At 40.6% G+C, this 24,911-nt stretch overlaps 1 protein-coding gene across 2 annotated transcripts in view; it reads right to left on the bottom strand.

Moving 5' to 3' along the window:
* The window catches only part of RELN (reelin), a 499,373-nt gene that overhangs the window by 64,323 nt on the left and 410,139 nt on the right, over positions 1 to 24,911 (bottom strand). For both annotated transcript variants that reach the window (XM_032873314.1, XM_032873313.1), the window contains exons 32-43: positions 21,242 to 21,400; positions 20,866 to 21,054; positions 20,057 to 20,330; positions 17,319 to 17,459; positions 17,035 to 17,212; positions 13,225 to 13,309; positions 12,205 to 12,387; positions 9,920 to 10,091; positions 9,703 to 9,805; positions 7,595 to 7,824; positions 3,275 to 3,495; positions 1,568 to 1,715 (exon numbers count right to left, since the gene is read on the bottom strand). In XM_032873314.1, the coding sequence (XP_032729205.1) occupies positions 1,568 to 1,715; positions 3,275 to 3,495; positions 7,595 to 7,824; positions 9,703 to 9,805; positions 9,920 to 10,091; positions 12,205 to 12,387; positions 13,225 to 13,309; positions 17,035 to 17,212; positions 17,319 to 17,459; positions 20,057 to 20,330; positions 20,866 to 21,054; positions 21,242 to 21,400 (2,083 nt within the window). The remainder of the gene's footprint in view (positions 1 to 1,567; positions 1,716 to 3,274; positions 3,496 to 7,594; positions 7,825 to 9,702; positions 9,806 to 9,919; positions 10,092 to 12,204; positions 12,388 to 13,224; positions 13,310 to 17,034; positions 17,213 to 17,318; positions 17,460 to 20,056; positions 20,331 to 20,865; positions 21,055 to 21,241; positions 21,401 to 24,911) is intronic.

Genomic DNA, 24,911 nt, shown 5'->3' on the forward strand with positions numbered 1-24,911 from the left:
AGCTGGCAGGGAGGTGGACAGAGTGGCAGCAACAAGCTGGGGTGCCAACGAAAACCAGATCACATGTTATCTTTGGCAGGCAAGCTGCTGGTGCTTGGTCTGGCCTCTGTGCTAGCTGGTAATGCGGAATAAATTTCATGTGTAACCCCCCACACACCCCCAATTATGTATGTATGTCAAACACAGGAAGCATATTGGGACTTATAATAAAAGTTATCAGTTCCATATATAAAACCATGCACTCTTCATGGGTTCCTCCCCTCCCCCATCCCATTAACTAGGCATTCATTTATCTTATAACCCTGAGAAAATTGGGATTTTACATGGAGCATTTTGAGGTCAATGTATGCAAATCCTACACAGCATGCTACTGAGATGAGATAAATAATGGAGCTTTTAACATTGGATTAATGAAAAAAAAATACATAGTGCCTAGTGGATGTCGATATCTATAAAAACAATAACCATTTACAGAAAAAAATCTTTTGGTCTATTGTCTACTTATATCGAGGAATGTTTGTAGATTACTTTAGTTATGGATAAATCCACATCAGAATTATTTAGAAAAACCGAGTAATTTCTAAATTAGAGAACTCTGCAGCCAATGATAAATCTGAAATAAAGAGCATCAGATTAAACTATGTGCATTAAAATAGGTTGAAGAGAAACAAAATTTTGCTTTCTATTACTGTAAAATTATTATCTCACAGAATTGTTTTTTTATGGAACATGGTCAAATTAATAATTCAATAAATAAATCGTTTAGGTGAAAGAGGAAGATACATATGTTAAGATCTATTTTAAGATACTCGGAAATGTTTTAAAAAATCCAAAACACGACTTCTTTGTTCACTTGCAAAAATAGGTCAGGGTTCCATTTGACACATGTTCAGTGGTCTTCTTTATTTTCCTGGCTAAGTTTTTGGCTCGTCAAATGATTAAGGGATACACATCTTGACAGGACATAATCCTCTGAGCCAGTTTAAAATGTTTGTTTCTGAGAGGCTGTGCTCAAATCAGAAAATGAGTGCCTAGAAAGCATGAGCAAATCATTGGGAAGAAATGGTTATTAAGAATAAGACCACACTTCAAATATTCTTAACTTAAATTGCCAATGGACAGAAAATTAATGGTTGGTAATTTGAGGATGTATTGTATTTCAATTAAGCTTTCTATTAAGCACGTAGATAACTTTCCACATCGTCCAAGTGCCCAGAAAAAGTATTCTCTAGAAGGTGGATAAAAAAGATGCAACATTATTTTCTTGAAGTGAAAGGAAGCTAACCATTGTCATTTCCTAGACACCACCTTGCAAATATCACCGATCTTATACTAACTTTTGTCTGTTTAGCTATGTTTCATTTCTGATCTAGCTTATTTCACCAAGCTCTCTCGGTTTTAGGATCGGAGTTACATGAATTGTGTCTTAATGGAGTCTGAGATAAGAGAGAAGCTCAGCATTTCCAGCGGAAGGCCTTGTCCTTGATGTTGGCTTCTTTCTGATTTGATTATGTTCTGTTACTGTACATCACAATGTGGTTTCTCAACAGCATCTAAAAACGTTTACCTAGCATGTGATAAATCCAGATCCCTTGTCATCAACATGCGCAAGCCATCTTCATTGAAAAAGAGGTTGTTTCCACTGGAAAGGATTCCACACTTCCGAGAAGGCTTTCCACCACTCATTAGTAAGAATCTATCGGATTCTAGCTGACCTGAAAAAAGTGGTAAAGGTGATTTACCTATGACCCCAAAGATAGTCATACTCTTATTTAAAGGAATGAGGTAACTGCTTTGGGCAGTTTTAAAATACAAAGCCATGAATACTGAAGTCACATATTTTGGGAGAAGAGGTCTCTTCAACAGTTCAGCTTTCTGAATTCTTTAACCTAAGGGGCCACAAGACAGAAGGGGGGTGGGGCTTTTCCCGAGTAGCTATGGTCCAGCCAGATGGGTCCTTCCTCTCAGCTCTCCTACAGTGCAAAAAATGACACTGGCTAGTCAGAGAGTGATTCAGGTCAAAAGTAAGAGAGGGTAATTTACGTAGCTTTTCCACTGGCCTCTTCATTCTGTCTTTGCTACTCTGAGGACTGTGTCTGGCAGGTATTACAAAATATTAAAAAAAACACAGTTTTAATGGAAGAAATTACAGAGCAATTTAATATTTTCTATTAAATAACATCTTTCAAAACCAGCTCACAAATCTCTCCAGATACTTACCTTAGATCTAGGGTTTCATTGTTCTTTTTTTTTATTCTGGTAAGATGCACACAATACAAAATTGGTCATTTTCAACATTTTAAAGTGAACAACTTGGTGGGATTTAGTACATTCACATTCACGCTGTGCAACCATCACCAATACCTAGTTCTAGAAGCTTTTCATCACCCATGAGGGAAACCTTATACCCATTAAGCGGCCACTCCTCTTCTCCCTCTCACCCAGCCCCAGGCAACTGCTGATCTGCCTTCTGTCTCTATGGATTTGCCTACTTTGGATGTTCTATGATCGTATGACATTTAGCCTTTTGTGTCTGACTTCTTTCACTTGGCATGTTTTCAAGGTTCATCCGCGTTGTCGCATGAATCAGGATTTCATTCCTTCTTATGGCTGCATCACACTCCACTGTGTTGATATACCTAAATCTAATATTAAATTGTACCTTGAACCATAAATCTATTACAACAATTTTATAAACAACTTGGGAAAAAGAAAGAAAAAGAAAAAGAAAAGAAATCTTTTTGGGAAGAAGAAAGAAATCTTTTGATCCCACTATCCTAACATGCATAGTTATTACAGTTGTTTAAGACTTTCTCTTATGAGAATAGTTTCCTATTGTTTTATCAGAGTACATATCCAAGCACATTTTTCTATAACATCATCAGACATAATGAAGTGAGATTCTAGATATAAAACTGAGGTACAGAAAGTGGTGAGAGGCTGCTTAATGAGTTGATGATGAGTGACTTCCTATCTAAGATTAACTCGCTAGAGATAGTTTCTAAAATTATCATCAATCAGCGATTCCATGTGATAGAAAAAGTGGTGAAAACAGCTTTAGTTCTCTCAAGCACAGCCTGGCTCATTCTCACTGCATTGCTTCGAACACAGAACCCCATATAACTCAGAACTAAATGAAGGCATGGGTGGTCCCAATTGTAAGGCTAAATAATGAAACGTTAGAGTGGGATTCGTGATTACTTCTGTATTACAAATTACATTTAATACTTAAGTTCTTTCACAAAGCTACCTAGGATTTACTTGAAAAGATTACCTTCAAAATCATCCTTGAGAAAATCAGGATTTTTGGTGCTTATTTTACAGGTGGGACCTGAGTAGCCGGGATCGCATATACACTTGGTTCCGTTGATACAACTCCCATGTCCGCTGCACATCTCTTCACATTGGGGACCAATATAGACATTATCAATGGCCCACGTCACTGGCTGAGAGCCAGCGGGGTAAAATCCTTGGTACCATCTGAAACGCACAGATCTGGAAAAGAGGCACAAGGCTTTTCAAATCCAATCAACAGAACAACACAGCTTCAAAGTAAGGCCATCCATTCAAGGAGCAGTGGGCAGTTACTACCTCTGCACCACACTCAAGAAGTAGAAAACACAATCTGACATTTCAAGAACACAAACTCTGTTTCTCAATCTCCAAGATAATTGCCAGTTTATGTTCCTGTTTCCCATAAGCCCCTCCCAATCCTATCATTGGGTCCAATTCCACCTGACCCTCCACCTTTTTCAATATTGACTTCTTTGGTGATGCTTCCTCCATTTGGACTATCTACACTCCGCATAACTCATTTTTTCTTCATAAATTGAGGTAAAATTCACGTTACACAAAAGTAACCATTAGCCATTTAAAGAGTACAATGGGGTGGCAGTCATCCCATTCAGTGTTTAGCAAACCACCACCTCAATCGAGTTCCAAGACATTTTCGTCACCCCAAAAGGAAACCTTGTGTCTATTAAGCAGTTACTCCCCAAACCATCCTAGTTCCAGCCCTCAACAACCATGAATTAATTTTACTTCCAAGTATATTGCCCTATCATCTTGTGGATGACAGCTTCTTGAAAATAATCTACATATTTAGGTAGTCATCCAAAAAATTTTAGTATATTTTATCAGACACAAAACTCAATTCAAAGAAGACAGATTTAGTTTTGAGGGGATGGATATAGAGACGGCATGCACATTCATTTTTGCACCCTATCAATGTGTCCCATTTTCAGTGATCATAGAAACCAAATTCAGAATAATTTTTTGAAAAACAGAAATTAGGAGTCAATTTTGGAATTATTTACTAGGCTTCTAAAGCTTAGTAGATAGTAAAGCAGAGGGAGTCAAGTTCCCACATATAATTTTAACCCTAATTTCATTGTTTATCTCAAGACTCCAACCATACTGAGCTGCTCCCAAAATGCCAGTTCATAATTATTTTATTTTCAAATACTTGTCAGAGTTTATAGTCTTGGCAAGAAGCACTTTCTACCCTTTGAACTTTCAGACTGCTGAGCTGAGGGAAATGGCTAGAGTTTTCCTTTGAACAAAAGCCTACATGGATTTTTTTGAACTTCTTATTTATTCAAATGTTCTGAATACAAATGAACCACGTTGGTTGGATATTTATTATTGTTCACCTGTCTTGACACAGAAACAGCAAGCACTATGATAAATGGGCTGAAGGGTCTGGTTTCACTGCACTTCCCTTCAGCTGAAATCTTATTCTGAAAATTTCTCACTGCCACCCTCCCTGGTGAGTGTCAGCGTCCGTTCTCCCAAGCCAGTGGTATTCAAAAGGACCTGTTTTTTAAACACAAACTTAAAATTTCAAGCACACAACAGTGCTTTCTTTAGACAGAGGTTTTGGTTGACTCATTATGAAACTGTATAAAGCAAAAGCAATTAGGAAGTTTTACAGACAAAAAGACTCCTAGATGAAAAGGACACAAGGTGACATGAATAAAACTCAATGGAAGCTCAATACTTCATGCTTCAAATGTGACTTGACTTAGATGTGGAGGCAAATATGGTCAGTTTCACACCTGAAAACATTTCTGATGCTTTTTTGGTACCTGGCGTCCAATAAGTGCACAGAAAAGGGTAATTTAAACATGGTTATATATATATATTTTAGCATCTAGCTTGTACTGTCACTATGGGCCATGTTGAATACAAACCAAGCAATGGTTCACTGAGTTGGAGAAAATTTAACTTTTGCCTTCCAGCAATTCATGCCTGTGTGGGTTTTAAGAAGAGTGCTAATTCTCTTCCTGAAACAAGGACCAGACAACACTATTAAGGCAAATTCTTCTCTTCGCAGAAATGGTTGAAGGCAGCTGGGAAGGTAGTTTTATACCATTCTCAGAGTGGACATGCCTCGGCAACAGAGTTCTTTTTGTAGAAATAAAAATGGCAACACAATGGCTAAGTTCTGTACCTTTTTCATTGGAAGAGGTATATTTTAAACTGACACTCAATGTGGGTGAAAGTACATGCATTTCTAATGTTCAAATTATATTGCCTTTGATTTCTCTCATTCAGATTTCCAAATGGTATTTCTGAGTGCATCAGCACTGCCCCGTGGATGTCACCAGTTCTAAGTGAGGTGGTTTCCACGACACTGTAGCAACTGTCCTGTGACTTTATCCCATATTTTTAAAAGAAGACTGTTGCCATGTGGAAACGTGCCAAGTCTCAATTTTTTTTTTAAAGATATTATTTATTTATTTGACAGAGATCACAAGTAGGCAGAGAGGCAGGCAGAGAGAGAAGGGGAAGCAGGCTCCCTGCTGAGCAGAGAGCCTGATGTGGGGCTCGATCCCAGAACCCTGAGATCATGACCTGAGCCGAAGGCAGAAGCTTACCCACTGAGCCACCCAGGTGCCCCTCAGTTGTTAAAACAGTGTAAACTCATGGCCTCTACCCTATCTTTAGGGTGGTCTGCTACTTAATCCAATTCTTAGCTGAGCAACAGCAGGAAATGAGAGGTCCGTTAAAGAGAACATTTGGAGCTTTTCAACAACAACCATAATGGTCACGATCTTGGTCACAGGGGTCTGCTTGATTGGCCAGCAGGCCTTTCCCTGCCTACACTGCCCTTAAGCATGGATTTTTGGCAGCTGGGCTTCTGTTGCATAGCTTAGCTTTCTGGCTATAGCTGATGGATTCAGACAGTCTTTTTTAGAAATGTGGAATTAAGAGTTCCAGCACATGAGAGTGGTTGTTTGCTGAATGATGTTAAAGTCAGCATGACGAAAATGAGGATCACACACTCCTTTTGCTGAGGTCCTCACACTTTCGGAGTAGGGGGTCCCTGAAATTCCCCAGTATGCTTTTAGTAAGTTCTTCCACTGTTTTGGTAAGTCCCTTTATATTTCCTGCAACACAGGATCTTAAATAATACAACTGATTTTGGATAAAAAGTTTTTCCTGATTCTTTCTCCCTGCCCTGTTCTTCTTACAGACAATCCTCCCCACCCCCAGCAATAACAGCTTTCTCGTTGTGCCTGCTTTATCTTCTAGAGAACCATGAGGACATTCTTCTTAGTAATGCTCATTTTTTTTTTTTTTTGGTTGGATTTTTCCATTGGGATCATATGCTGGTGTAATAGCAAGAATTAGTACATGACATCCTTGACAACTCAAAATATTAAAGTCCTTAGCAATCAAATTATAAAAATTATGCTGATGATATGATGAGAAGCAAATGGATTTATGTTCCAAGAGAACACAGACTTGTGAAAATTCACTTTCACCCTTTTGGAAAAGTACTAAGTATTAGTCATTTTGCTTGAAGACCCAAGACTTCTAATTATGCTGAGTTTCACATCGGGAATATAAATCTATTTCCATCTTGAAAGTATATTAGTACTTTCTTCTTTTCTTGACATACCCTGAAAGAACAGGTTCTTTCTTCTGAGAGAAAAGACAAATTCTGAGGCAGCCTGCTTTGTTGACTTCCTCTCTTTGTTCACTTACAATATTAGGTTTAGTTTTTGAACTATTCATTTCATTTCTATTAGAATTGAAGCCCTTTATCCCCAAATAGCCTTTCAACAGAAGAGTCAAATATATGGAGCAAGAATGCTGAGAGAGGTTGGAAAAGGAGAAATGCCTTGGGGGGGGAATGGAACAATTATTATTATTTTTTTATGAAGCACCTAGAATATTCTGTGGGCTTCCATCCTCCCGCTGTGCCCTCTCCCTCCATAAGAGACACAGGTAGATGTTTGAAAGTCATAAAATTCTCACTGTATTTATATTGGGAGGTGGGGGCAGGTGCTGTGGGGCATTACAACATTAGGAGAAAACCATACTTCTGTCGCTTCCTCATGGATCTAATAAAGACCCGTAGGGGATACGAATCACTACAGAGTGCAGCCCATGATGTACTCTTTGAAATCTATCTTCAAACTGAGTAGTGTGTCAGCTTGGAGTCCCACGTTTGGAGTAACCACTGGTGTGCTGAAGTGGAGAACCAGAGGGAAGTCGCCCCCCCATAGAGTGGCAAGTAAGTGGTGACATGAGGGAGAATGTTGTCAATGGCGAAAGATGGCGGTGTGAAGAGGCAGGTCCTTACCCGCAAAGGTGCAGCTTCCCGAAGTGCACGACCTCCCTCCTCCAGCCCTGGGTGGTACCGGCGTAGTAGGTGCTGCTCGGGTGGTGCTCTGTGGAGCACAGGGAGCTGACATGGCTGCTGCTGTGGTAGCAGAGGGGGAGCAGTGGGTGCCATGTTGCCCCAAAGTCCCTTGAGAACTCCAGTCTGACTGGATCGGTAGAGGAGCTATCCGTGGAGCAGCCCACGTTGATCTTGGGGAGGAAGGGGAGAAAAAAGATACAAATTACTTCAGAGCAAGAGGCCTTGAAATGATTCACCATTTCATTATTTTCTCGAGAGTCCATTTTCCTGGGAACTGTCTTGCTGAAATATTTAACACGTAAAATTCTGTTTTGCCTAACTGAGTAATATCATATATTACCTTCAAATAATAATTTTTTCATAAAGAACCTCAAAGGGCCTCATAAATAATTTATTTTCCCTCATTTTATAAAAAGCTAGGAAATGGGTAAGGCAGAGGCTGGCATGGATTCCAAATTGTACCTCTGGCCTACTTTCACAGCCAAACCAAGCAAACTGTAATGAAAAGACTGTTTCCTGACTTCTAGCCATTAGCCTTTTTTTCAGTCCGCTAGATAGGAAGACCTTCTCTTTTCCTTCTTGTGACACCTTCCAAATGATCCTCAAAGTTCTGCACGTGAAAAAAAACCTCAATATGTATTCAACAAAACACAATTATTGTCCCTCTTTGTCCTGCACAGGGAATGCATGTTCAGAAAGACCTTAGCCGTTAGGGAAATAACCACTTCATCCCTTTCTCCACACTTTCAAGTAAATAAACTAAAACTTAAATAAATAAATGCACGTAATTCTTCCTATGCAGTTTTCCCCTCTTGCAGTTGAGATTACTATTTTCTTGCTGTTGTAGCACGCGGATGTATTTATATTTATAATTTCTGTTGTTGAACTTACTCCTGTACCTTTTGAAAACTATCAACATTAGATAAACTTTTCAAATATAGGCATTTGTTTCTACCCAAGACCTTCTGATGACAGAACAGGGCCACAGGTGCTATTTTTTATTAACATTTAAAGCACATATTTAGAAAATATAATAGAAGGAACTTAAAACTAGAAAACATAACAGAAAGTTAAAATAGATACAGAATAATTTCTCTATGAAAGGGCCATTTGGTTTCTTACTTTTTTTTTTTTAATTTAACATTTTATTTATTTATTTGACAGAGAAGGACACAGCGAGAGAGAGAACACAAGCAGGGGAAGTGAGAGAGGGAGAAGCAGGTTTCCCGCTGAGCAGGGAGCCCAATGCATGGACCCTGGGATCATGACCTGAGCTGAAGGCAGAAGCTTAACTACTGAGCCATCCAGGTGCCCCACGGTCTCTGACTTTTGAGATGCAAGAGACAACTCTAATTTAGAGGCTACCGAGAGTTAATCTAAAACAAATATTCAAAATCTTGTTGATCCAGTCAGGCACTATTGTAAGCCCTCCCTCCCAAGGGCAGCTAGAGATTTCAGCTAGGAAACAAGCATTTTTGAAACTTGGTACTACTGGTTCTGCTGATTTTATCTAAGTTTTTGAAATACATACAAGTTTTTCTTTATACATTATTAACTTGCTCTCTTCCAAATTATAAGGAGTCCATGAATATTAACGAAATACACAAAAATTATAAAAATAGTGTAGTATTGTTTTATCTGTAAAACTCATGGCACCATGATAAATATTATATAAATATACCAGCCTGGTATAAGAGTAGTTACATCGACTGAGTCTTAAGTAACACATAAAAATTGTGAAAACAATCATACTAGAATAGTATGGCCTTTTTCATTTTTATAATGTTTAAAATAATTTATTTCAACAACTTCCCACTGTAGTAGGTAGGAAGATTATATCATAAATAAAGGACAAAAATTCAGAAGTAAGACTTAGTAGGACAACTGGTTCTGCTAATAAAAATGAATTATGATGTAAAACCTCTTTTGTCCTTGTACAAAAAGGGAAAGTCATAATGCAGGAAAACTACTTGAGATTTTCCTTCTCTTTCCTGGCTTTTTGTTCAAGATAAAATTTAAAGCATTTCTGATAGAACAAAGTCAAGTACCTCAAACTGTATGATGGTGTTCTCATTCACATCCAGGTCGCGAGTGGTGATGGAATGCTCACCAACTTCATTGGAAACAAACACCATAGCTGAATCTTCCTCGCTGTTAAGGAAGAGAACAAGAAGAAAGCCGTTTGGGTAAAAGTTCATTGGGATTTGTATAGAGCAAGCAAAATTTGTATAGAGTTTTGTTTTAGAGTCTTAATGAAAGACTTACGGTGCTCCTTTTGAAGAATACGGGCAATAAAGACCAATGTTACCACCAGGATAGAAAAACCAATTGTCTTCTCTGGGTCCAAAGTCAAATGTATCCAGAAGCATCAGAGGGTTGTTGAGATTGTTCCCATCAATAATGAAGTCATCAACAATCCAGATTTCTTCTTTCTTACCTAAGGCATTTTTGGATTAAAAAAAAAGTTTTTCCAATGGTGAGAACCGGAGGGACATGTTTGCTCTTTGGAAGAAAGTAAAGGACAGAAGGGAATCAGTAACAACAGGTTAAATATATGCTTTCTGGACAAAGAAACACAAACTACACAACACGTCTTTATAGCGATTCGAGTATGGAAAAATTAAGCTGTCAATCACATTAAGCTGACAGAGCAAGGAACAGCCTCACTGATTTCAGAAAGCTGACACGGTTTGAGAAATTGTGCTCCCCTTCCAGTCAGTGCTGTGGTGCTAGAGACTGTACTGCCAAGAATGGGATTTATGTTTTCATGGTTTAGGAGAATCTGTAAGATATCTGAATCTGTGAGCACAGGGGTCAAGCCTGCAGATTTAAAACTGAGGTACACTAGTTGATTTGAGGAGCCTCTTACTACCTTTTGGAGTCAACTCATGACTAAGCATCATGCTGTGGTTAGGCCAAACGGCTGTGGTCATTAAAACACTGGTCTGATGCATAATTTTATCTAATTGTTAAAACTACATAGAAGAAAATACTCTGTGTTATATACTTTCAAATGCTTTTCAAAACTTTTATGCTTATTTAAAGATAGGTGGGACTGTCTAAAAAACTAGTAAAATCACTCCTTGGGCTGTCATAGAACTTGATTCAGCAACCCAGCCTGGGTGTTGAAGGCAGGTACCTACTTTGCAGGGAGGATGGCAAACCCAGGCTACCTTTGCAAAGCACTATTTGGACTCAGGGAAACAAGGAGGTAAGACCATGCCAAGCAGAATCATCAAGATTCCTCAAGGATGCTTCTTTATTGATTTCTATGTTGATTACAATTCTTAGAAAAAAAATACACACACACACACACACATATACACACACAAAATCTATAAACAGGAGCCTGTAGAAATAACCTGATGATTTAAATGAAGTTGCATGTGTCCCTCTCTCTCTCTCTCCTCAACCTATCACTTTTCTAATTCTAGCAGCTTTCTTCTCTTTTCTTGTTTTGGAAGCAGCTGGTGAAAACGATAAAGAAAAACCAGGTAAGCATTCCAACCATAACATGAAGACAATGATTCTCTGGATTGTGAAACTTGGTAGTATTTATATATTTATTCATATTTATTTGGTGATTATAAAAGATTATTTCTTCCTGTTTATAATAAGTTAAAAATTATTTTTGGCTTACTAGATATGAAGTAAATATTCAGGTTAAACTTTAGAGCTAGTGGTACGTTTTTCTTATTCATTTCTGTGTTACCTCTGCAAAGAATCTGCTTAATGGGATATCTCTATGCTTACTCAGGCCATTAAATGCATGATTTGGTAGCCTCTGGTCCTTTATAATCAGCAGTTAATAGAAATATTGGAAGCAATAAAACATTACAAATTTGTAAAATCATTTTCTGTAACCATCTGGAAATGCTGTTAAATTATACATTCACTTTAACTTATCACGGAAGCGGAGGTATGTGATAAGAATATTTTATCTAAGGCACTTTCTGCTTGGTGTGAGTCCCTGTCACTTTGTCATGGTATTTTGCTACAAAGTTGTTCTGTCTCACTAATGAAATGTCACACTCAGAAGAACTATTTACTCCTAAATGAATTCAGCAGGAATGTAGTTACAATTGATGAGTGACTAAGGATAATGCTTAACTTTTTTTTTAAAGATTGTATTTATTTATTTAAGAGAGTGTGCTCCTGAGAAGGGCGGAGGGGCAGAGGGAGAAGCAGGCTCCGTGATGAGCCTGGAGCCCTACATGGGACTCGATCCCACAATCTTGGGATCATGATCAGAGTTGAGAGCAGACTATTAACCGACTGAGCCACCCAGGTGCCCCAGTGCTCAATTGTTTTTTAAAAACCTTAGCTCTGTAAGTGGCTTTAGCTATATTTACATCATGGAGAACTGATGAGTCAAGTACAAAGAGACTCTAAAGATACATAAAGTTAAATATTCATTGAGACTCCTTTAGGTGAAATGTGTGTCACAGACAATGAAACTTCCCAGTTGACAAACACTTATTCCACATCTTAGAAACAAACATGTTAAAAGCCAGTCAGTTTGGAACACAGGAGAACAAATGCCTTCTTACCATTATTATAAGGTTGCCAGAGTCTGAACCTTGTAGCGTTGGTCTGGGCAGTATATGGCAAGGGAACATTAATGAAAAGTATGTTGGTCGTTTGAGGGAAGTAAAATTCATCCATCAAGTGCCAAGTGATCCCCCCATTGATGGAGAATTGTAGTAGAATAGAGTGAGACCTCTCTGGGGTACCTAGAGAGAAGACACCACAGGCATAATACATACTGTGATAAAAGTGGGCACATGGTATATTCTAAGACTATCCTTTTGGCATTGATGCGTAAGCTGACTTATATTCCCGTAGGAGCTTTAGAGTCCAAATGTTTTGGAGGCAACTTTAAGCAAAGTCAGGTGGGGCTTTCTGTACGACTGTATCTCAAAACACACACCAGAACTCAGATTTTCACACAATAGTATCTCCTTCTCTTTCTCAGATACAAACACATATCTTTTGGTATTTCATTTAGGAAATCCTACATCAGAGAATTTTGCTTCTATGGGCATCACGATTTTATAAACGGTCAAACATTTTAAATCTCAGGATACAAACAAAAATCTACTTGCAAGCTTATTATATCCTTAGGGCATTATTTGTCAAGGAAATGATTTAGTTAATATGAAAGGTCATAATGGCAAAGAGTTGTCTTCTGGAGGTTCACATCTATAAAAGAAAATCTAAAAGGTCCCCAAGTTAAATTTTTAAAATTTAAAATTCTTACAACTAGGAAGTAGTGGTGGAAAAAAAGACTCAGGGAAATAATGATAAATGTAGCTACCATAGAATTAGTATGATTACTACAGCTATATGAAATTTTTGCAAAATCAGTAGTTACCTTACCCTTACATTAAGATGAACTTATATCATAGAAGCACATCTACATTTATTTACTCAAATTTATGTCAGCTCTCCCATACAACAGAATTTATGGGCCTCAAATCCATTGTTTCTTTGTGGGGGAGGAATTGTGTAAGGCAAGGGGGAGTTCTTTTGAAGGGAAATAATGAATTCTACCCATACAAATGACTTACCTTTTGCTATAAATCTAAGTGAAAACTGGACATACATAGTATTGGTACAGTCTAGATCTCTTGAAATAAGCATCCTCAGTCCTTCCTGAAAACACAGACATATACGTTAAACGACCTTATTTCATCTGCAAAATTATTTTCCTTTGACTTTTATACACCTCACTTGCATTAGCTAAGTAATAGATGCATACACGTAATGATTCAGAAGCAATGTTGGGTCCAGTTGAAAAGGAAAAATGGATCCTTTCCACTTTCTTAAGGCTTTCATTTCTTATGACTGCATAACCCAATTTCATTGTCTCAACTTGACATCCCACTTTGCTGTGACGTTTATAAAAAGCAATGCAAAAATGACAGCATTACCTATCTACAGGCCTTTTTAAAAAAGTAGCCTCCTTTGACCATAGCATGCCATGACAGGCGTAATGAGGGAATGGATGGAAATTCTCTGCCAAGTGCTCCTGCTGGAAGTTGGGAACTAATAGGTAACTTCTTGAGGTTCCAAGGAGTCGTAGGGACTCACTACTCCTTTGTGCACTCTGACAGCACTGGGGGGCTCTCATTCAGGCTGACACAACACCCTCCAGTTGGTCAAGATAAATAAGGCATAACTAAGCGAGTCCCCATGCCTCAGCTGTAACTGCTCAGGCAGAGAAGCCAAAGAAGGAAGAAAGCGATCACATTAGCTTTGGCAATTTTTTCTGCTAATTAACGATTTCTGGATGCCTGGGATTGACAGCCCCATAGCTTGTTTTCTCTGCGTGTACACAGGACTGCAGTGACAGCCAGTAAAATAGAATTTCACTGTGCAAGTGTCCTAAGGTGCAAATAAGCCTTTTAGGATCTTAGCCGTGACATCTGAATGAAGTGACTCTTTAGTGGTATAGGGCTGTGTGATACTGAGTGGACACCAGATTTCTTTCTTCCTTCCTTCCTCCCTCCCTCTCTTCCTTTCCAGATTTATTTATTTATTTGAGAGAGAGAGAGAGAGAGAATGAGCAGGAAGAGCAGAGGGAGAGAGAATCTGAAGCAGGCTCTTTGCTGAGCAGGCAGCCCGAGGTAGGGCTCAACCCCAGGACCTTAAGATTATGACCTGAGCCGAAACTAAGGATCAGATGCTTAATCAGCTGCACCATCCAGGCGCCCCTGGATTTCTTAATGGTCAACTAACAAACACCAAATGTAATTTTAGCTAGAGAAAAGAAATTCATCCTCTTTTTCTTATTACCCAACACAAAATCCTCAATAACTGAAAAGCTTTAAATAGAACTAATTTTGTCATAGCAACCGTATTACTGAATGCCTATAACATGCTAGGTTCTAAAACAGACACTTTCTTCCTTTAATGCATATCACACTCATAAGGACGAGATACTATTATCTTTATGATGCAGAGAAGGAGCCTAGAACTCAGAGACAGTAACTTGCTCAAGACTGCACAGCTTAAAAGTATTGATGGGGGAAATCGAGCCCAGATGTGTCAGACTGTGAAACTTGTCCTCCATCCTTCATAGGATACCAGTGTTTCATTTACTAAATCATCTTCTGGTTTTGGAAGAAGAAATCCAGATAATGCTAAATTTAGCGTCTGAGAATCACTTAATACTGTCATGGAAAAGGAGCGGCATGTGAACCTGTCCCTGAACTTCAAAAAGTATCAACTCAAACTTCCAGGATTGAAGATTACACTGTGAAAGCCTTATATTTCCAGTCTTTTTTTTTTTCTTTACCCTAATAACTCACCGCTCTACTCAGTCCATGGCACCGAGTCCATGCCTGTTCTTCCTGTCTCATGGTCGACAGACACTCTCTCCCTCCTACCTTGACAGGCACAAAGCCTTGAATGGTTTTACAGTGTGGTGCCACGTGGAGGTTGAGGTGATGAGGAAAGGCAGCTTCTTCAACTTACAAGGAATAAGCTTCGAGGTGGCTAGTTGGCAGAACCAGCTAATAAAGATCCCTTGCTAACAACAATTAAAGGAGTGTGATCACTCTTCCCCCTTGATTATGGAACCTAAGTATGAAACTGTTCCCATGGGCAAGTACAAATCAGCCATAAAAGGACCACTGCACACTGCATCTTGTAGGAACTGTTATGTTGAAAGTGGGCATGATGAAAGTATCTTTCATGTTTGTAGTATTTGCTTATAGTTCAGCACTTGATATTAATTACACAGTGGAAATGTTAAGCCCTGCTTCTGTGCATATTCAAGTTCACGAACAGGTTTCTTTCCTCATCCCTTTTCCGGGCTCATTAATCCATTTGTGCTAAATGTGGGAGTTCTTTGGCATCCAACAAGCTATTTGAATAGCTAATCGTACTCCTGAATCTATAAACATTAAAGTGAGACTATCACTTCCTTTTTAACGAAAGAGTGCCTTTCTAGGTCAAACTGCACCCTACTGAGTGGCCCACACTGGGCCCTCTCTACATCTTGCAGAACTGAGAGATAATGTCTAATACAGATAATGCTTGGCTGCTCTTGCATTTGGATGGCTAAAGGGAAAATAGAAAACACTGTGCGTCTTCTTCCTTCATAGGTTCTAGGGACCAGGTTAATTCACTGCTTAAAAATTTATCAGGTAAAAATATTTAAATCATGAAAAGTCAGGGAGCTCCTGCTTTTTGGTCTTGTCAATGCTGTAAGCAGATCGGAAGTGAGCTAGTGGTGGTAATCACAGCTAATGCCTCCGACAAGACTGAAAAAACATACACATGAAAACCAGCAGTTTCCATTCTGAAATGTTACCTCAATTTCTTCAGCTTCTCAGAGCTCGTAGGGACTAGTAAATCTCTCCAACCCCTAAGTGTTTTTTTCTCTCTCATCCAAACTTGAGACAAATTAGGTATTTAAACCAGGATGGTAGGCAGCATCTATCAGCTATAACTGGAAAAGTTCCACCAGGAACCTGGGTGGCTCAGTTGGTTAAGTGTCTACCTTTGGCTCAGGTCATGATCCCAGGGTCCTGCACTGGGCTCCCTGCTCAGAGGGGAGTTTGCTTCTGCCTCTACCCTTCACCCCTGCTCGTGCACACTCTCTCTCAAAAATAAATAACTGAAATCCTAAAAAAAAAAAAATTTCAGGGTGTCTAATTTTCTAAGCATTGGATGTTAATCATGAAGGTTGTACAGGGGCCCATGCAGATTTTTGTGATAGATTTCACTCGCACACCCTGTATTAGCCGACTTCCCCATGGTGGGAGAGATGGGATACAGCCTGTATTCACAGGGGAAGGTACAGTACAACCAGTACAGCACTTCGCACAACTGCTTAACTCTTTTTCAGCAAACATCTAGGTTGAAACACAAAAATAGACTAACAATGTTTGAGAATGCTATTTCACTTGACTCCAATGTTTGGTTTTCTTAAAGTCACCAAAGGGTTTTATTGGCTGGAGGAAAAGGAAAAAAGAAAGAAAGGAAAAAGCAAAGCCCTTTTCTAAAATCATTTTTTACAGTTCTCTAAGTTATATATTCAATAACACAGAAAATGCTACATTCTAGAAGATACTAGAAATTGCATATGCATAATTCATGTGTGTGTGCATGCATATATACATATATATGTATATAATTGCAGCAGAAAGTAACAGGGGTCTGATCATCAAAGCAGAGGAAAGATTTTATGCCTAAGTGATCCTGAAAAATGATGATGGCGAACAGAGGAGGAAACGTGGTCTGGGCTAGAAGACAACAGCTTCGTATAAAGTAATACACTATCTGAGCCGGTTCACAAACACATTTGTGTGGAGCAGTAAGGGAAGGAAGGAATCCCAATAGCAGAGTATAGAAGTAGAATCTTATCTGACCCCTTTAAAAATGAGCGATGTTCCCGATTTGATGGTTTCACCATTCAGGTTCCCCCTCTCGGCACCATATACTTCAGGCCAAAGGTCGGGATGTAGGTTCCCGTTGAAATCATCCTTAAGAATCGAGGGCAGAGGAACAAGGGGCACACAGTAGGCTCCTCCAAAGCCCCGGTCACACCTAAGAGAGAAGAAGGAGGGGAGGAAAGGCATTATTTGTCGTGAGTTCGAAAGCCATTTCTGCCTTTGCGTCCTAAACAAAGAAACTGCCGGTTTTATGGACTTACACACAGCGTCCGGCATCGCAGATTCCTCTTCCGGAGCACAGCCAGGGGCAGCCCGAAGCCAGCGCAACATTATCAATAGCCCACGTGTCAGCCCCCACAGTGTAGTTGGACTGAATCCATCTAAACCGGGTCCTGGGAGACCTAACCAAAGAAAACATACTTGGTTCGACAGGCATCCTTGAAAGCCGGAGAACATTTCCTTTAACTCCCCTTTCCCTCTGAAGAGCCCTCCTCCAAGTTCTCCTTCCCTCTTCTTGGAGACACTTAGTTCTCACACCAAGTGTTGGATGTTCTTTCCTGATGAACCCACCACCGACAGAGTAGAAAACATGCTTTGTAAATATGTCACCCTTCCTTTCATACAGATGCCTCCTAACACGTCCGTGATGGGAAAGTTATCTTGGACTAGTTATTTATTGTGTGTTTGAACCACGCGCCAAATTTGGGGTTTTGCGTTCAGGCTTTTCCTGCCATTCAGGACGAGGAAAGAGGCAGAACGGATGAGAAGCACGAGGAAAAGCACGAGGAAATGAGGTCCCGGCACTACTGTCCCTAAATGGTTTCTGAGACAGGAAATGGAAACCCCAGGGAAGTTCTGCCTCCATGATGGTGCCTGAGGTCTGGCTGCCGAAAGGTGAGGGCCAGAACCATGTGAGGCACGCCCACATTTTCCATTCCATTTGTAATCTGCTCTTTGGACTACACTGTCAGATCACCTTATCCAGAAATATACGCAGCCTGGGCCAAACCACGGTAACAGTCTCTAACTTAGAAACAGACTACAAAGCCGAAGTGGGGGAGTCACTTGTTTGGAACGTGGAACCCAGTCTCCTTGAAGTTGAATGTCAACAGCAACATTTCCAGTGCTCTTGTTTCCAGACACAGATTCTCCCTCCGTGCAGCACAGCTGCAGGTGTGGTGGCTTTAAAGTGGAAATCGAATCCCGTCACCACTCCACAGAACACCCTTCCAGTGATTCACTCCACAGAACACCCTTCCAGTGATTCCCCAAAAAATGGAATGTCCAGGCCACCCTGCAGAATGTCTTCCCTTCCCACATGCCCTCTTTACCAGGACAGGCTCGACTTGCTATTCAGTTCAGAGATGGGCCCCTCCAGGAAGTTCCCTCAGTCCCCCTAAACTCAGGTAGTATCCCACCCCGCATTTCAGTAACATCCCTGGGTACTAGCAACGTCACCATTTTATATCATAAATAACTGCTGAGGTGCCCAGTGTCCCAAATAAGATCTTTGGATGCTGGCATCAGTTTGTTAATTTTGTAATAGAGTTCTAAAACACAGTAGATATTCAATAAGTGTTTGTTGAATAAAAATAAAGCGAATAAATGAGCTACCAGTAAGCACTCTTTAAAGCTCGGGGCATCCGCAGCGTTTAGCTTCAACGCTAAAATGCTCTGGTTTCCTGCATTTTTCCCCTGCCATTTGGTGTTTCATCTCTGAATCAGAATCGAATCAGCAACATGGAAACCACTATGAGTATTTAATTCTAGCGAGCATTTAATACAAGGAGCTGAAGGTTAGTGCCAGAGCTGAGAAGCCAACAGGGGCGGCGAGGAGACCAGAATTGAGCAAATTTGGGACGCTGCTACAAGTCCGAAGCTGGAGGGACACTGTTGGCTGGTGTCCAGGGGCCAGAATCCCGGTGGGGGGGGGCCCTCTTTGGGGATGGGAGCCACTGAAGTTAGCCAAGATGCTCTTGAGACAGAAAGGGAAGGGAAGGGATACCCTGTTTTATCTCTGTTTCCACTCTGATTATTGCACCAGGTTCTGCCACTAAATCTATCTGGGAGCCAGCAGACAACAGGAGCCTGGTAAACGCAGCCTGCAGAGGCCAACATGGCTGAATTCCAAAACACAGCAGTGGCAGGGCAAGGTGGGAATTTGAGGGGAGCAGTCCCAGGATGGCACGCTCTCTAACCAGGCACCTCGGGACACACCGGTTCCTAGAAAGATCTCCAAATTATCCCAATGCCTAAACTGCAAACCTGGGAGCCTGCTGTAAGCCCGAATACACGTCTTGAATATGGTCTGAAATGCCAGGGAGGGGAAGAGAGATGTAAAAACAATATGAACATTTTGAAGGAACCATCTTTTTACTCTTACTGTGGTACTGAAAATAAAGAAAAAAACAAAACAAAACAAAAAAGAGGGGCGCCTGGGTGGCTCAGTCATTAGGTCTCTGCCTTCAGCTCAGGTCATGATCCCAGGGTCCTGGGATCGAGCCCCGCATCGGGCTCCCTGCTTGGCGGGAAGCCTGCTTCTCCCTCTCCCACTCCCTGGCTTGTGTTCCCTCTCTCGCTGTCTCTCTCTCTGTCAAAAAAACAAATAAAATAAAATAAAGAAACTAAGGCTACTATTCTTCCATGTGTGATGATTTCACATACTGCTTCACGTGAACAAATATCACTCTGGTTGTTGGGTAGATAACGTATTTTTACAACAGAACAGGACTACTTGTACAACTGGCTCTGGTGGGCAGGCTTCTTGTTGCCAGAGAACAGGAAAGTTCAGACCCGTAAAACTTTTGGAACTCATTAACACGTTATAAAATTGCAACCCCAAGTGCCTTGTTCGTCCCCTCTCCCCACCCGCTCCACGCAGACTTCCGGCATAATTATCGTGAGAGCGTCACAGAATTGCCAAGCGGAATCACAATTATTTTCACATGAGGTGACAGGAACCTAGAGTTCTGAAATGAAGCCACACGGCAATTCTCACATGGTGGAGAGTGGAAGGTAAACGGTGATCCGCTTCCAATTCTGGAATCTTTCTGAGGTGTACACGGAACTTTCTGTGTAGTGCAGGCAGCCAATGGTGGGAGGCACACACTCCTCGGTGACCAGATGCCAGTCCCTGCCATTGTTCAGAGAATACTGGAGCTGGACGCTGTGGGCCTCGCTGAAGGGCTTGCTGCAGCCCATGCTCATTTCAAACTGCAAGAAGGTCGATGCTGACACGTGGAAGTCCCAGGTCTCGGCGTAACGAGGTTTTCCTGCAAAAAAAAAAAAAAAAAAAAAAAAAAATGAAGAAGAAGTTGAGTAGTAGCATTTAATGGTCCTCTCTTTGCTATTGGGCATTTGTGCTTGGAACGAACATGTTCAGGAGCAAACAAGAACCCTGTCTTATCTGAAGCGACTTTTGCTCCCGCAATAACTGCTTTCATTTGGTTAGCAGAGGCTTAGACCCGCGAAAGGCTGCTAATTTGAAAAGCGTGACTATCTTGGAGAGTCTTCTATCTGCCAGTTCTGCAAATTACGAGACACGGGAATGTCTTCCGAGAGAGATTTTATTGCTCTGCTTTGAGGAAACCTTATTAGATCATGCAAGGAGGACAGTTCAAAGGCAAGCGGCCGCTAGACGCACCAAGTTCTCTTAGAGGTCAACCCAGCTCCTTTTTTTCCCAGAATCTCCCTCAGCCCAGGCAGTTAGGTATACAGTTTTGCATTAGGGAGTCTCCTCTTGGGCTTTAGTTAATTTAGTCCTCTAGTTAATGAAATACTCTCCCTTTAGCTGGTGAAAATATATACCTATGTTTTCAGTGAATATCAGAGCAGTATCCATGGAGAGACAGTCAATACCGACTTGACCTCCTTGTATTCGGTACCAGCTGGCTTGCAAATCTATGGAGCCGTCAAATTTGTCTTGAAACCCAGTTTGAGAGCTGTCATTCATTCCTATAAGGACATCATCCAAGGCCCACTGGGCTGAATGCTTTCCTGAAATCCGATGAATAAAGGCAGTTAGAGGAAGTTTGTTATCCAGCCATATGAATATATTTATGACTATGCTTTTAAATCAAATTGTCTAGGAAATGGACAGCAAATTACAAAGCATACGGTACAACGCGCCTTTAACCGTATGCTCTCAAGGCCACTGGGAAGAGTGGAGGGAGCGGAAACTTGCCATGTTGAGGCTGCCACCATCGAAAAGCTGTGGCGGGGGTCTTAGCCTCCCGTGGCAGGTCAATGGAAATGATCTGTGGCTCCAGAAATGACATGAAGTCCAACTCTCGAAGCAAGTGCCAGAGTATCCCGTTGTCATTTGAATACTGAACAACAAGCCCTGAGTTAAAAGACATAAATCCAGTTACTTGGACAGCTTTCCTGGAGGCAAAAAAGGGCAAGGAACAGTATTTTTTAAATGGCAAGACTGCAGCAGAAACTTCAAATTGCATCTCACAGAATGAGGGCACATTCATCTAACTTCCTAGGAATGAATTAGTAGACCTGAAGGCTCATCAATTCCTTGACAGTTTCTAGTGCACCAACTCCCAGGAAATGGAAGATGAAGAAGGAAAAAAAAAAAAAAAGAAAAAACATAAGCTCTTTTAAAGACTACTCAGCTTTGTATGAGTGATGAGTGGGTTGGTAAGGGGGACATAAAAATCCACAGCAGATCATGTATTTGAATTTTAGATTCTGTCCGGAACATTATCAATTCTCATCTCATTATTATACACTCAGAAGAAATATCTCAATTTCCCCAGCACAAATCAAGTAGGGCTTTTTTCCTGCCGAAGCACCAGACAGTAAGCAGGGCCCAATATGGAATTCTGTTACATGGGAGGATCCTTTCACTGGCCCTTCATCCTTTGTCAGGCTTTGGTTACTGAAGCTGGAATGAGGTCACATTACTAAATAGCAAAGCAGGGGGGACACCTGGGTGGCTCAGTGGGTTAAGCGTCTGCCTTCAGCTCAGGTCATGATGCCAGGGTCCTGGGATCAAGTCCTGCATCAGGCTCCTTGTTCAGTGGGGAGCCTGCTTCTTCCTCTGCCTGTTACTCCCCCTGCTTGTGATTTCACTCTCTCTCTGACAAATAAATAAAAATAAAATAAAAATCTTAAAAGAAGTAAAATAAATAGCAAAGCAGAAAATTCACTCCCCTTCAGTATTAGTTCTACTCTCCTTTCTGTGTCAATCTTGCCCTCTCTATCCACCCCCATCTACCCAATGTCCCTCCTCCACCTATTACCATAGTGACATGATTTAGTGACCTGCACATTCAAGTTATAGGACCATCTACACTGCCCCTGCTACCTCCCCTGGAAACTTTTAAAATTTTAATTATTGTTTTTTTTAAAAAGTAGGCTCCACACCCAGGATGGAACCCAACATGGGGCTCTGAAACTCAGGACCCCGAGATCAAGACTTGAGCTGAGATCAAGAGTCAGACGCTTAACTGACTGAGCCACCCAGGTATCCCGAAACATTTTTTATTTTAAAAGAGGGGACAGGGAATAGGTAAGGTTGAATGCAAAAAGAAAAAAAATTGCTAATGATGGGAATCAACAGGATATCTACTTATCTATCTATCTGTTGTTATTGATGGGAGGAGCAGAGGGCTTTCTGGGCATCTAACTGCCTATTCGTACAACTGGCACCACATACTCATAATTATGACTGGAGATACTGAAGTACTTTGAGTATTCACAGAAATTATGTTCAGGAAAGTTGTATTTGTTACACTAATTTATATCTTAACCTTTATATCTTATTGTTATATCTTAACCTTTTCAGAAAAAGGTTTTAAATCATTCATGAAATATATGATAACTTTCTAATTTCCCCATTACTGACTGTGGGAATATCTCAATCCCTTTATCATGCTGGGCAACAAAGAGTTTACTAAAATTAAGTTTCAGGAACTATTAGGATAAAATACAGAACCCAAAGACAGCCTTTTAAGGCTAATTGTTAGCACATGGGATTATTGTCACCGCATCTGACAAGGAGGATGCCAGGAACAACAATGACTAATACGCAAAAAATTAGAACTCTCAGGAGAATTAATCTTACTGTATTTAAAATAGAAGAAACCATCATTTATAATGAGAGGATAAAGACAGCACAAAGAATAGCAACTCTCTGGGGAGAGAGCATGACAAATCTAAGTGTAGAGATTGGCAGTTAAAGCTTCAGTGGGTGGCTGTAGACCCATAAGTTGGAGGAAGAGAGTCACAGTAAAGTTCATGCGGAAAATGGAAGGTAGTCTGTTTCTAGTCGTTATTCTAGTTAAGCTGAGGAACTTCTGGAGGAACTCCAGTCTCCAACCTTTGATGTTTGCTCGAAATATGTCCTATTGGTTTTTAATGTGAATTTGGGTGGCTGAGAAAGCCAGACAGTTCAAAATTTAGTTTTTCTTGTGGCTATTAATCTGTGTTCATATGGTTTATATTTAATAAGATGGGAAAGAGAGAGAGAGAGGGAGAGAAAGAGAGAATAGAGAATAATTTAGATTATTCTAAATGTAGATTACCTTTAGAAAGGTACCAGAAAGGAAGCATCATGAGAATAAAATCTCATTGGCTAGTCCTTTCTAGTACCTTCTACTCAAAGTATGGTCCAAGAACCAGCACCTGCGTCACCTGGTAACAGGCCCTGCCTGTGGTGATTATAAAACACATCCACAAATTCTTTGACACTCTTCCCTTTAAAAAGTGGAGTTTAATTTCCCCCTTTTTTGGGATGCAGCTGAACTTAGTAACTTGCATGCAATACATAGAATAGGGTAGGAGTGACAGTGTGTAACTTTTGAGACTAGGCCATAAAAGGCTTTGCACATTCGTCCTTGTGTCTTTCTCATGGATCTCTTACTCTGAGGAAAGCCGACTGACAGGTAGTAGGGATGACGCTCAAGCAGCCTATGGACAGGCCCACCCAATGGGAAACTGAGGCCTCTTTCTATCAGCCATGTAAGTGAGCATCTTGGAAATAGATCCTCCAGCCCTGCTTGGGTCTTTCCATGACGGCCCCTTCTCCTGGCTTTTACCCTGGCTGCAACTTTATGCAAAATCCTCAGTCAGGACCACCCAGCTCAGTTGCTCCTGAATTCCTGACTCAGAAACTAGAAGATAACTGCTGTTTCTTGTGCTAAGCCACTCAGTTTTGGAGTCATTCATTATGCAGCATAACATCCCTAGTCCTGCTGACTCAGAACTTGCCTTTGAAAGCTCCCTAGAGGATCAAGTGTACATGAGAAGCAGGACTCAAGGGGTCCATATTCTGTTTTGTTTCTGTTTGCAGTCCTTCTCAGTAGCTTTTTTAGGAGGGACACAACCAGGTCTGCAGAGATTAGGACAATAAAGGAGGGCCAATCCCAAAGGACAATAAAGGAGGGCCTCCCAGAAGTCTGAAACAATGGCGGAATGCAAGAAAGGGAAACAGCAGTATCTCTATTTCATATAAATTGCCGAGCCCCATTAGCTGGGTCATCTGACACACTGCACATCTGAAAAATAAAAGCAAGCCATTTTAGCTCATCTCCCGAGTGTTTCGGGCATGTACCACATTTCTCTTTTTAAATTACAACCCCATCTGCGTTCTGCCCAGTCTTATTGAAAATAGCCTAATTTTGATTTTAATTCCAAATATGTAAATTAAGGCTTCAGCTTGAGTAAGTTAAAAAAAAAAGAAAAAGAAAAATCTGTACTTTCATCAGCTGGAAGAGATTGGTTCAAGGATTTAGGCAGATTTACATTTTAACAACCAGTTTTCAATAAAAGACTGAGAAATGCCTGTGGGATGTGAATTACATGGCTAGCAAGGAGTTCAAGAAAACAGCTCAAGGGTAGTG

This window comes from Lontra canadensis, unplaced genomic scaffold (genome assembly GCF_010015895.1).
Source record: "Lontra canadensis isolate GAN:19392208 unplaced genomic scaffold, GSC_riverotter_1.0 scaffold48, whole genome shotgun sequence".
NCBI classification, from domain to species: domain Eukaryota; kingdom Metazoa; phylum Chordata; class Mammalia; order Carnivora; family Mustelidae; genus Lontra; species Lontra canadensis.